The 13,224-nt window shown below is 52.7% G+C and overlaps 1 protein-coding gene across 35 annotated transcripts in view; it reads left to right on the plus strand.

The window, feature by feature from the left end:
- The window catches only part of RANGAP1 (Ran GTPase activating protein 1), a 54,189-nt gene that overhangs the window by 28,459 nt on the left and 12,506 nt on the right, over nt 1-13,224 (plus strand). For 29 of the 35 annotated variants that reach the window (XR_013398958.1, XR_013398960.1, XR_013398959.1 and 26 more), the window contains 3 exons: nt 2,514-2,573; nt 6,029-6,208; nt 9,517-9,651. Coding sequence is in view for 30 of the 35 variants with exons in the window: in XM_077949513.1 (XP_077805639.1) it covers nt 2,514-2,573; nt 6,029-6,208; nt 9,517-9,651 (375 nt within the window). In the remaining 5 variants the exon portion in view is untranslated. Of the gene's footprint in view, nt 1-2,513; nt 2,574-6,028; nt 6,245-9,453; nt 9,680-13,224 lie in introns of all 35 variants that reach the window. The other 6 variants (XM_077949500.1, XM_077949508.1, XM_077949511.1 and 3 more) reach the window with 3 other exon arrangements.

Consider the following 13,224-nt stretch of genomic DNA (forward strand, 5'->3'; position numbering starts at 1 on the left):
AATTAGCCGGGCGTGGTAGCAGGTGCCTGTAATCCTAGCTACTTGGGAGACTGAGGCAGGAGAATCAGTTTAACCCAGGAGGCAGAGGTTGCAGTGAGCCGAGAATGTGCCACTGCACTCCAGCCTGGGCGCGACAGGATGAGACTCTGTCTCAAAAATAAATAAATAAATAAATAAATAATAAAATAAGGGTAATGGAGGTATCCATCCATCCCCTTAAATATTTATCTTTATGCTAGGAACATTCAAATTATTCTCTGTTAGCTTTTTTTTTTTTTTTTTTTTTTGAGACAGTCTTTCTATGTCGCACAGGCTGCTATGCAGTGGCGCAGTTTCAGCTCAGCACAACCTCTGCCTCCTGGGTTCCAGCGATTCTCATGCCTCAGCCTCTTGAGTAGCTGGGACTACAGGTGTGCGCCAACACGCCTGGCTAATTTTTATGCTTTTAGTAGAGATGGGGTTTTGGCATGTTGGCCAGGCTACTCTCGAACTCCTGACCTAAGGTGATCTGCTTGTCTCCGCCTCCCGAAGTGCTGGGATTATAGGTGTGAGCCACCGCTCCCGGCATCTTCTAGCTATTTTGAAATGTATAATAGATTAATGTAAATGATAGTTACCCTGTTGACCTATTGAACACTAGGTCTTATTTCTTCTAACTTTATACTTGTCTCCATCAATTAACCTTCAGCCTCCCCTCCCTCTAACCTTCCAGGCCTCTGGTAACTACCAATCTACTATCTTCATGAATTGCTTAATACTTTCTTTAAATCATACCAGGAGTGGTGTCACATGCCTGTAATTGCAGGTACTCTGGAGGCTAAGGTGGGAGGGTCGCTTGAGGCCACTAGGTCAGGGTTACAGTGAGCTATGATTGTGCCACTGCACTCCAGCCTAGGCGACAGAGTGAGAATCCATCTCTTAAAAAAAATGAAAAAAACAGCTAACTTTCATGTAATTTCTTTTTTTTTTTTTTTTTTTGAGACGGAGTCTCACTCTGTCGCCCAGGCTGGAGTGCAGTGGCCGGATCTCAGCTCACTGCAAGCTCCGCCTCCCAGGTTCACGCCATTCTCCTGCCTCAGCCTCCTGAGTAGCTGGGACTACAGGCGCCCACCACCTCGCCCGGCTAGTTTTTTGTACTTTTTAGTAGAGACGGGGTTTCACCGTGTTAGCCAGGATGGTCTCGATCTCCCGACCTCGTGATCCGCCCGTCTCGGCCTCCCAAAGTGCTGGGATTACAGGCTTGAGCCACCGCGCCCGGCCTCATGTAATTTCAAAGCACTTCTATGAATGGAAAGCTGGCATTCCTTACAGTAAAGGAAAGAAGATAGTGTTACTGAATTATTGTTTGATGCTGTTGCTATTTAATGACTCTGAGCCTGAGGCCTGTTCTCCCTTTATTAAAAAGTCCCCATCACTATGCTCATTTTTGTATTTTTAGTAGAGATGGGGTTTCACTATATTGGCCAGGTTGGTCTGGAACTCCTGACCTCAAGTGATCTGCCCGCATTGGCCTCCCAAAGTGCTGGGATCACAGGCGTGAGCCACTGGCCCTCAACACGGAATTCTGTGTTGTTTACGTTCATGTTTCTCTGTCATCCATAACTATATTACACGTCCACGTAGAGGGTTGTATAAGTCAGGGATTTTCCTGACACTTCTGAGCCCCCAATAACCCTTGGAGGCCTCTTGATTTGAGAACAGGACTCCAGGTCCCACCAACTACAGCCAGAATGGGTCCAGCTTTTCTTTTTTTTTTTTTTTTTTTTTTTTTTTTTTTTTTTTGAGACGGAGTCTGGCTCTGTCGCCCAGGCTGGAGTGTAGTGGCCGGATCTCAGCTCACTGCAAGCTCTGCCTCCCGGGTTTACGCCATTCTCCTGCCTCAGCCTCCCGAGTAGCTGGGACTACAGGCGCCCGCCACCTCGCCCTGCTAGTTTTTTGTATTTTTTTTTTTTAGTAGAGACGGGGTTTCACCATGTTAGCCAGGATGGTCTCGATCTCCTGACCTCGTGATCCGCCCGTCTCGGCCTCCCAAAGTGCTGGGATTACAGGCTTGAGCCACCGCGCTCGCCGGGTCCAGCTTTTCACAAACAAAGCTCAATTAAGTCTTGCGGGCTGGGTGCGGTGGCTCACACCTGTAATCCCAGCACTTTTGGAGGCCAAGGTGGGCAGATCACCTAAGGTCGGGAGTTCGAGACCAGCCTGACCAAAATGGAGAAACCTTGTCTCTACTAAAAATACAAAAGTTGCCAGGCATAGTGGCAGATGTCTGTAATCCCAGCTACTCCGGAGACACAGGCAGGAGAATTACTTGAACCCGGGAGGCGCAGGTTGTGGTCAGCCGAGATTGCGCCACTGCACTCCAGCCTGGGCAACAAGAGCGAAACTCCATCTCAAAAAAAAAAAAAAAAAAAGAAGTCTTGCGATGCTCGGGTAGTTCAAATCCACCAGGATGAGGCTTCACTGTAGGCCTCCAGGGGCCTCTCCCACTAACTCTTGTCTTCTTTCCGCCGCAGCGCTGCCACTGGAGCGACATGTTCACAGGGAGGCTGCGGACTGAGATCCCACCAGCCCTGGTAAGCAAACGAGCTGTTCTTTTCCTCCACACACAGGACCCTCTTTGGCAGTTCCCAGGGCTTTTCTCATACTTTATTCTTTCTGGAGCCTAAGATAAGCCCTGTGGGTGATTGAGCTGATGGAATGGAAGCCTGGCAAGCCCAGCATGTGCCCTGTGTTCAGACAGGAGGGGAGGGTGGGAGCATGGAGACTGACAGGGGAGGAACCCCAAGGGCGGGGACTTCGGGGAGGTGGCAGAGCTGAGACCACACACTCCTGGGTCCTCCTGAGCTGCATGGTTTGGTTCACTGTGGATTTCACCCCAATACAATGCCCCGCCTTTCCCAGCAACCCCTTCCTGCACCTCACAGTCCTGCTCCTTCGTGACTTCTCTGCACACAGCCCATGTAGCCGTCCCCGTCTTTCTCTGGCTCCTCCCTTTCTCCACACCACTCTCTGCTTTGGTTTGCTGCCGTCATGGTTGGCTTCCCATTTCCTCATTCCCAGGGCTCAGACTGACTTGCGTTGAGTTCCCGGTCTCTGAGTGCGTGTGTGCGGGTGTGTGGAAGGAAATAGAAAGGGGCAACACAGAAAGAAAGGCTTGCCTGGCCGAGGGAAGAGAGCAGGGCTGGCTGTCTCTTCAGGTCGGCAGCCTCTCGGTGTGTCTTCCTGGCACGGGGCTGCACACGGCAGGCCTTGAGGGTGCAGATTTCTGGTCAGTGATGAGTGCGCACACCAGCGTTACTGAGCCCCTCACCCTGGTTGTGCCCAGTCTCTTTTTATGTTTTATTTTTAAAATTTTGTTTTATTTTATTTTTGAGACGGAGTCTCGCTCTGTCACCCAGGCTGGAGTGCAGTGGTGCGATCTCAGCTCACTGCAAGCTCCGCCTCCCAGGTTCACACAATTCTCCTGCCTCAGCCTCCTGAGTAGCTGGGACTACAGGCGCCCGCCACCACGCCCAGCTAAGTTTTTGTATTTTTAGTAGAGACAGGGTTTCACCGTGTTCGCCAGGATGGTCTTGATCTCCTGACCTCGTGATCCACCTGCCTTGGCCTCCCAAAGCGCTGGGATTACAGGCGTGAGCCACTGCGCCCGGCCTTTATTTTTTTTTAAAGACAGGGTCTTGCTATGTCACCCAGGCTGGTCTTGAACTCCTGGGCTCAAACATTCCTCCCACGTCAGCCTCCCAAGTAGCTGGGATTACAGGTGCATGCCACTGCACCTGGCTTGTGAGGCTAGGATTTGGAATGTAGGTTAAGAAAATTCATTTCTGGGCCGGGCGCGGTGGCTCACGCCTGTAATCCCAGCACTTTGGGAGGCCGAGGCGGGCGGATCACAAGGTCAGGAGATCGAGACCATCCTGGCTAACACTGTGAAACCCCGTCTCTACTAAAAATGCAAAAAATTAGCCGGGCGAGGCGGCGGGCGCCTGTAGTCCCAGCTACTCGGGAGGCTGAGGCAGGAGAATGGCGTGAACCTGGGAGGCGGAGCTTGCAGTGAGCCGAGATCGCGCCACTGCACTCCAGCCTGGGCGACTAAGCGAGACTCTGTCTCAAAAAAAAAAAAAAAAAAAAAGAAAATTCATTTCTGGGCCGGGCGTGGTGGCTCAAGCCTGTAATCCCAGCACTTTGGGAGGCCGAGACGGGAGGATCACGAGGTCAGGAGATCGAGACCATCCTGGCGAACACCGTGAAACCCCGTCTCTACTAAAAAATACAAAAAACTAGCCGGGCGTGGTGGCGGGCGCCTGTAGTCCCAGCTACTCCGGAGGCTGAGGCAGGAGAATGGCGTAAACCTGGAGGCGGAGCTTGCAGTGAGCTGAGATCCGGCCACTGCACTCCAGCCCGGGCTACAGAGCGAGACTCCGTCTCAAAAAAAAAAAAAGAAAATTCATTTCTGGCTGGGTGTGGTGGCTCCTACCTATAATCCCAGCACTTTGGGAGGCCGAGGTGGGCAGATCACTTGAGGTCAGGAGTTTGATACCAGCCTGGCCAACATGGCAAAACCCTGTCTTTACTAAAAATACAAAAATTAGCTGGGCATGATGGCACCTGCCTGTGTTCCCAGCTACTTGGGAGGCTCAGGCGGGAGAATTGCTTGAACCCAGAAGGTGGAGGTTGCAGTGAGCCAAAATCATGCCACTGTACTCCAACCTGGGTGACAGAGCAAGACTACGTCTCAAAAAAAAAAAAAAAAAAAAAAGGAAATTCATTTCAGTGATTGTATATAAAAGAATTTCAAGTCAGGCCGGGTGCAGTGGCTCACAACTGTAATCCCAGCACTTTGGGAGGCTGAGTGGAGGCAGATCACCTGAGGTCAGGAGTTAAAGACCAGCCTGGCCAACATGCTGAAACCCTGTGTCTGCAAAAGTACAAAAATTAGCGGGGCATGATGGCAGGTGTGTGTAATCCCAGCTACTCAGGATGCTGAGGCAGAAGAATCACTTGAACCTGGGAGGTGAAGGTTGCAGTGAGCTGAGATTGTGCCATTACATTGCAGCCTGGGCGAGAGAGAGCAAGAATCCATCTCAAAAAAAAAAAGAATTTCAAGTTAGAAAAGATGGTGAAGAAAACTCTCTTTCTGCCCCAGTCTCTGGCAGAGCCTCCTCTCTGACCATTTCTCCTGGTGGGATGAGGGAGTGTAGCTCTCTCCAGCCCAGGAGGTTTCCAGGAGAGCTCCAGATCCTCCTGCCAAAGCTGATCCTGGCCGTGGCTTGGGGATGGCCACCTCCATCTGCCAGTCACCACCAGAAACCATGGAGGCATTTGTGGTTCCTCCCTCCCTCCTCCTGCATGTCCAGGGAACCACCAGCTTCGGCATGTCCCTTGCTCCGTGAACAGGCAGCTCCTCTCCTGCACTTGTCACACTGGCCGGCCGGTCCCCTCTCTGTTGCCAGTGTTGCTGCCTCACACTCCCGGGAGGGCACTCCAGCCCATCTTCCTATGCATCTGCTCTCTTCGGGTCCGGGGATGTTACTTCCGTATCCCTCAGCCACCTCAAAGCCTAGTGTTCTCGGGCTGAGGCTCACAGTTCTTGGCCTGGCATTCAAGGCTCTTGCCTGATCTGAGCCCTCACTTCCCTTCCACCCAAAGCCCATGCCATGTTGTGTTCTGGAGTCTCCCCACAGCTTGCCCCCAGGCTCCCAGCCTGCTGCTTCATGCTTATGTCTCTCTGCTCCTGTTCTTCAGCTGCCTGGAGTCTTTTCACATTGGCTAGCTGATTCTCATTCAGACTAAGCCCAAATGCCACCTCTTACAAGGAGCCTTCCCAGGCCACCCCATGCATACACACACCCCACTCTCCAGCTGTTAGGAGCCCTTTGCAAAGTTTCCAGTCTTAAGAATACCAAAATGGTTTGTGTCTGTGCTGGTTCTGCACCAGCCGGGGTGTCCTTGGAAGGCAGAGCTGGGCCTGGCACAGAAGCAGCACCTGCTGGGTGTCTGTGAAACTGACACGAGCTTCCTCTGTGCCCAGATCTCACTAGGGGAAGGACTCATCACAGCTGGGGCCCAGCTGGTGGAGCTGGACTTAAGTGACAACGCGTTTGGGCCCGACGGTGTGCAAGGCTTCGAGGCCCTGCTCAAGAGCTCAGCCTGCTTCACCCTGCACGAACTCAAGCTCAACAACTGTGGCATGGGCATCGGTGGCGGCAAGGTGGGTGTGGCAGCCCTCTCCCCGCAGAGTCCCCTGGTCCATCCACATCCGTCTGATATATGTGCCCTGGCCCTTGGCCACCACCATCTGGGATGGTCAGCCGTTGTTTTCAAAAGAGAAAGGCCTCAAAGGCAGCAGCCTGTGGCCGGAGGGTAGAGGCATCCATGAGGGTGGGGTTGCCAAGCAACCATCCCAAGTTCTTGGGTTGGCTTGGCAACGCAGAGGGAGTGCCGCTGCATACCTGCTCCAGCCTGCTGGCTCTGCAAAACTCAGGGCTTGGGGCATCCCTACACTCACTGTACCCACAGAGCAGCTGGTAGAGCCTGGCACACAGGCGGAGGAGGGCGCCTGAAAAGAGGAGCGTCCGCTCAGGGAGGCACTGTCACAGCTCACCTTTATTCCTGGACAGGGCCTTGCCCCCGGGGTGCGGGGGGCATCCCCCAGGCAAGGTCAGTGTAGAGCTTCACGTTGGGCTGGTCAGTGTAGAGCGGAGCTGCTTTGCTTCCCAGAACCTGCATCGAGGGCAGCCTGCGTGTTACTCTCTTCCAACTCCATCCCAGTGCCTTTAGACCCAGGGTTGGAGAACGCTGAGTGCCAGACCGCAACCCCTGCACACACTTTCTTTTTTTTTTTTTTTTTTTTTTTTTTTTGAGACGGAGTCTCGCTCTCTCACCCAGGCTGGAGTGCAGTGGCCGGATTTCAGCTCACTGCAAGCTCCGCCTCCCGGGTTTACACCATTCTCCTGCCTCAGCCTCCCGAGTAGCTGGGACTACAGGCGCCTGCCACCTCGCCCAGCTAGTTTTTTGTATTTTTTAGTAGAGACGGGGTTTCACTGTGTTAGCCAGGATGATCTCGATCTCCTGACCTCGTGATCCTCCCATCTCGGCCTCCCAAAGTGCTGGGATTACAGGCTTGAGCCACCGCGCCTGGCCCCTGCACACACTTTCTAACCAAAGGGAGAAAAGGGCACTGGGAACTAACAGCAGTTGGGGACATCTTATTTGAATATGCAATACTTTAACTTTTCCCACCCACACTGAAAGGTGGGTGGTGCCATCCCCATTTTTCCACATGACTCAGCATAAGCTTAGAGAGGTGGGTGGAGTGGATCACATAGCTAGTGCAGTGAGGCCCATGGCGCCCCAGGCTGAGGAGCTGGAGTGGCCTATCCTGCCGAGGGTGCCTGTGGCCCTCGGCCTGATGTGAGGGTGAGCAGGGGCAGGCTCTGTACCTGTCTTAGACAGCCCTCCCCCAAGTCCACTTGGGCAATAAGCTGTCCCTGTGTTAAGATATAAAAATGCGCCGAGCACGGTGGCGCAGTGGCTCATGCCTGTAATTCCAACACTTTGGGAGGCCGAGGCAGGTGGATCACCTGAGGTCAGGAGTTTGAGACCAGCCTGGCCAACATGGTGAAACTCTACTAAAAATACAAAAATTAGCTGGGCGTGGTGGCAGGCACCTGTAGTCCCAGCTACTCAGGAGGCTGAGGCAGGAGAATTGCTTGACCCGGGAGACAGAGGTTGCAGTGAGCTGAGATGGTACCACTGCACTCCAGCATAGGCAACAAGAGCGAAATTCCGTCTCAAAAAAAAAAAAATGATATAAAAATGTAGCAGGTGTGGCCCAACCTAGAATGAGTGGGATATGCTGAGAGAGCCAGAGACTCTATTCTAGCAAAATGCTTCAGTTTTCCTTCCATTACTTCCCTTCTCCCGTCCAGCAGTGTCTGGAAACTGAGGCTAAGGGAGCTTTCCTACTAGCCAGGGCTTGTCTGTCCTGTCCTGTACTTGCAGTGGGATGAGTTGGGGAATGAGTTTTGAACCCCAGGACCAGAGGGCCTCCTGGGCAGACAGGCCCACCGTGGAGTTTGATTAATGGTTCTCTGCGCCTCGGACCACTAATTCGATTAGATCTCTGGGTCTTGGCCTTGCCAACCTGTGCCTCTTGGGAGCTCAGACGCCGTAGTCTGGGTGTCTAACCAAAGCCTGCAGGTCCTTTGGCATCTTTTTCTTCTGGACAGTGTGTTTAGTGTGGTTTCTGTGCCATGCACCATGAGAATAAGAGGGCCCAGAGGAGTCGACGGGGCAAGAGGTGTGGCCCTGTGCTGGGGAACTCTCCATACCCAAGTTGGACTCCTTCAGGAGCTAAGGCCCTCACCACGTGGCCTCCAAGGAATCGGGGAGAATGGGGGTGACCTAGCAGTCAGCTGCTGCTGCTGAGGACCTTCCTCAGAGGCTGGTCTTTGGCAGAAGTTTGATGCCTCTACCTTGAGTGTGTACCTGATCCACCATCACCACCGTGGAGTCAGGCAGGTGCTGGCTCTTCTGTTCCTCAAGGACGGCTATGTGCAGTCTCATGCCAGGAGTTAGGCCAACCTACCCGCCATGTGTGGCTTTGCTAAATATTTGCTGGGTGACCTTGGCCGATTCACTCACCTCTCAGAGCCTCAGCTTCCTCATCTGTAAAGTACAGCCAATCCCGCCTGCCTCCTCGCAGGCTAGTGTTGAGGTTGAAACGAGAAAATATGCTGAGGGTGCCCAGACCCTAGCAGGTGCTCTGCAAACGTCAGGTGTTCCGTAAATCTCACTTCTCTCTTGATGCACTCGCTCATGATTCTTTTGTGTCGCATTTGCCATGGGCTGTGATTCCCATCTGTCAGTCTCCGTTTTTCAGTGCTTTGCCTATTGGTGTAACCAGGGTAGAAGCTACTTCCTGGCACCACACCAGGGACAGGACAAGCTGGGTGTTAGGTTTTTACTGCCAACAGGCAAGCCCCTGCTGTGCCTGGCCAGCTTAGATACAGGCATGTATCAGACAGGTCCTTCTGGACCGTGGACTTGGCAGCTGGCTCCCTTGGACATTGTGGTGCGTGGAAGAGAAGCTGGAAGATTTGGGCTCTGGTCCAGCGTCCACCACTTGTTTATTGACCATAAGAAAGTTTCCGTTCCCCTTACCCTGAGTTTCTTCAGCTGGAAAACAGGAGTCATGAAGTAAGCTGACTAGGAAGTCCCTCCCCTGGACCTGGCTGAAAGTTCGTCCACTCCATGTGGTGTCTCCCTTTCCTCAGTCTCCGAAGTGAAGCTAGACCTCTCAGGCTGGTGTGACACAGCATTAGATGTAAAAACCTTTTGTAAACTGAAGTGCTGGGCACATGGAAGGTGTGACTGTTGTGCTGTTAGCAGTCCTGTGTCTCCTGACCTGCACCAGTGGGTGGCGTGGGATGTTGAAGAGCAGTTCAGTGGCAGTGGCCGCCCCACTGGGAGAAGGGGCTCCTGCCCATGGCCTGGGCCCCTTACCTTTCCCCACAGATCCTGGCTGCAGCTCTGACCGAGTGTCACCGGAAATCCAGTGCCCAAGGCAAGCCTCTGGCCCTGAAGGTCTTCGTGGCTGGCAGAAACCGTCTGGAGAACGATGGCGCCACTGCCTTGGCAGAAGCTTTTAGGGTGAGTGGTTTCTGTCCATCCTGCCCCCGTGACCCTGAGGTGCACTTGGTGTAGTAGGCTGACAGTCCTGGATGCGAATCCCTGGCTGGCACTCAGCCGAGAGACCTGGGGCGTCACGTGCCCCCTCCAAGCCTGTTAGTCCATCTGAAAATGGGCCAGGATTCTTGTCATGCATTTCTGGAAAGGTGTGTGACTGCTCCCTCAGGTAAGCCAGCAGCAGCCCCCTGCGGGGCTTCAGGCCAGGCAGGTCGCTCTGACCAAAGAGTGTCATCTGCCAGGCTCAGAAGTGGTGAAATGAGATGGCGGGAGTACTGACAGTAGCCTGGCCCAGCCCCTGGTGTGGGGCACAGAGAAGGAACATACCAGACTTCCCAAGACAGGGAGACAGGCAGGGGCATCCGCAGGGCTCAGGGGCCAGATGATGAGGTGCTCTCAGGTGACCTTGTCCCCGCTCTTCTTCCACTCTCCTCTCCCCATCCCCCCAGGACATTGCTGAGTCCCCGACTGCGAGTGCCAGCAGAAGGCCACATTTGCCCCTAACAGGACTGAAAACTTTGGGGTCTGTCTCCCTCTTCTCTTTTTTTTTTTTTTTTTTTTTTGAGGCAGTCTCATTCTGTCACCTATGCTGGAGTGCAGTGGCACGATCTTGGCTCACTGCAGTCTCCGCCTCCCAGGTTCAAGCAGTTCTGCCTTAGCCTCCCGAGTAGCTGGAATTACAGGCACTCACCACCACACCCGGCTAATTTTTGTATTTTTATTAGAGACAGGGTTTTGCCATGTTGGCCAGGTGGTCTCGAACTCCTGACCTCAAGTGATCTGCCCACCTGGGTCTCCCAAAGTGCTGGGATTACAGGCATGAGCCACCATGCCCAGCCCCTCTTCTCTTCATTTAAGTGTTTTCTTCAGCAAACAGTATCCTAGGAGCATTGCTCGTACGGGCCGGAATGGCACCCACTGTCCTGCCTGCCCACAGAGCCTGCCTATAGACACCCCTTGCCTGCTTCAGTGCCAAGTGAACACCATAGAGATCTGCCTTGTGTCTCCCGCACCCCTGGCTGCAGGGGAGCCCCCGCTCCCTCCTCGAGCTGGAGGTGGCCTCGCTGCCATCCTTGGACCCCTCCCTGCCCTCAGCCTGCTGTCCTCAGTGCGCTAGGAGTAGGTGGTGTGCTGTGGTTGTGTTGAGCCTTCATAGGTGTCCTCTGGTGGGCTTCGAATGGGAGTTCTTAATCCCCTCCAGTCTGTGGATAGAATTCAGGGGTCTGTGAACATGGATGAGGAAAAAATAACATCATTATTTATCCCTAACATAGCTAAAGTATGTAGTGTGACTTTTGATCATGAATGTAGACAATAAACCTCACAGCATTAGAAAGGCCTGTGAATAACCCACATAACAAACAAGCACGTGTAGCCCCTGAACCAAACAAAAAATTTATTGAGACAGGGTCTCACTCTGTGGCCAGGCTGGAGTGCACCAGTAGCAATCTCGGCCCACTGCAGTTTCAGCTTCCCAGGCTCAAGTGATCCTCCCACCTCAGTCTTCTGATTAGCTGGGACTACAGGTGCACACCACCATGTTAATTTTTGTATTTTAGTAGAGATGGGGTTTCACCATGTTAACCAGACTGGTCTCAAACTCCTGACCTCAGGTGATCCACCCGCCTTGGCCTCCTAAAGTGCTGGGATTATAGGCATAAGCCACTGTGCCCAGCCTAAAAGTTTTTAAAAAATAAATGACAGGTGCAGTTGGCTCATGCCTGTAATCCCAGCACTGTGGGAGGCTGAGACGGGCGGATCATGAGGTCAGGAGATCGACACCATTCTGGCTAACACGGTGAAACCTTGTCTCTACTAAAAATACAAACAAATTAGCTGGGCATGGTGATGGACACCTGTAGTCCCAGCTACTTGGGAGGCTGAGGCAGGAGAATGGTGTGAACCTGGGAGGCAGAGCTTGCAGTGAGCCAAGATCACACCACTGCACTCCAGCCTGGGCGACTGAGCGAGACACTCTCATAAATAAATAAATAAATAAAAAGAAAATCTTGTGACTTTATCCCCAGTGGAAATTACAGATATTTCATGTGAAGTTATAATTATTGCTGCTATATAGAAATATTTCTCACTACATCAAAATTACAGTAATAGCGAACCCACCCCTAGATCTTATTTAGTGCATTAACAAGAAGTTTGTGGCTGGATGCGGTGGCTCACTCCTGTAATCCCACCACTTTGGGAGGCCGAGGCAGGTGGATCACGAGGTCAGGAGATCAAGACCATCCTGGTTAACACTGTGAAACCCCATCTCTACTAAAAATAAAAAAGCAAAAAATTAGCCGGGCGTGGTGGCGGACACCTGTAGTCCGAGCTACTTGGGAGGCTGAGGCTAGAGAATGGCGTGAACCTGGGAGGTGGAGCTTTCAGTGAGCCGAGATCGCACCACTGCATTCCAGCCTGGGCAACAGAGCAAGACTCCATCTCAAAAAAGAAGAAGAAGTTTGTATATCACTACAGCACGTGTTTGGAGTCTTTTCCTAAATGTTTTGATAACTGTTCTGAGTTGATTTCCTTTGTAATTCTGTATAATTTATCTTAAAATTTTAAAAAACATTTTTCGCAGAGGGGACCCAGGGGCTTCACCAGACAGCCTGAAGGGTTCATGGCACAGAAAATATTAAGGAGGCCTGACCTGGAGTGTGCCTCAGTTGCCTTCCTGTGTTTATTTGTGGACCACCCGCTACCCCCATCGCCCCATGCTTCGCTGAGCACCCAAGGACAGCGGAAGGCTCCTTGGCACAGTTATGCCAGGCCTACCCTCAGTCCTGGGTCACAGTGGAGACTGGGACATGGCCCTCTCCTCCAAAGCTCAGGGGCTGATGGGGTGCAGATGGAATATAGGCTTTGAATGTAGACAGGGTGAGGACCACCGTGATAGAGGAGGGACCAGGTGCTCCGGGAGCACAGAGGAAGAGCACTGGACCCTGCCTGGGGGAATCAGGAAGCCTTCCTGGGAGAGGAGGTGACCAAAACAAGAGCCCTAGAACTCATCTGAGTTAGCCTGTCAAGAAAGTGCTGACTGGCCGGGTGTGGTGGCCCACGCCCGTAATCCCAGCACTTTGAGAGGCCAAGGACGCTGGATCACCTGAGGTCAGGAGTTCAAGACCAGCCTGGCCAACATGGTGAAACCCCATCTCTACTAAACATACAAAATTAGGTGTGGTGGTGCGTGCCTGTAATCCCAGCTACTCAGGAGGCTGAGGCAGGAGAATCACTTGAACTCAGGAGGTGGAGGTTGCAGTGAGCCAAGATCATGCCACTGCACTCCAGCCTGGGCGACAGAATGAGACTCCATCTCAAAAAAAGAAAAAAAATGAAAATAAAAGAAGGAGACAGAGTGTTCCAGGCAGAGAGAATGGGTATCAAAATGCCAGGCTGCGATAGGGCTGCGTGGCCCAGGGAAGACCCTCCTCATCCCCAGAGAAGGACACGCTATGTCGAAGGGGTTATGTTGTGTAGGTGGGTGGGGTAGGAGGGCCCCAAGAAAGAAAGGTCACATGGAGCTGTGTCATCCAG

This window comes from Macaca mulatta, chromosome 10 (genome assembly GCF_049350105.2).
Source record: "Macaca mulatta isolate MMU2019108-1 chromosome 10, T2T-MMU8v2.0, whole genome shotgun sequence".
NCBI classification, from domain to species: domain Eukaryota; kingdom Metazoa; phylum Chordata; class Mammalia; order Primates; family Cercopithecidae; genus Macaca; species Macaca mulatta.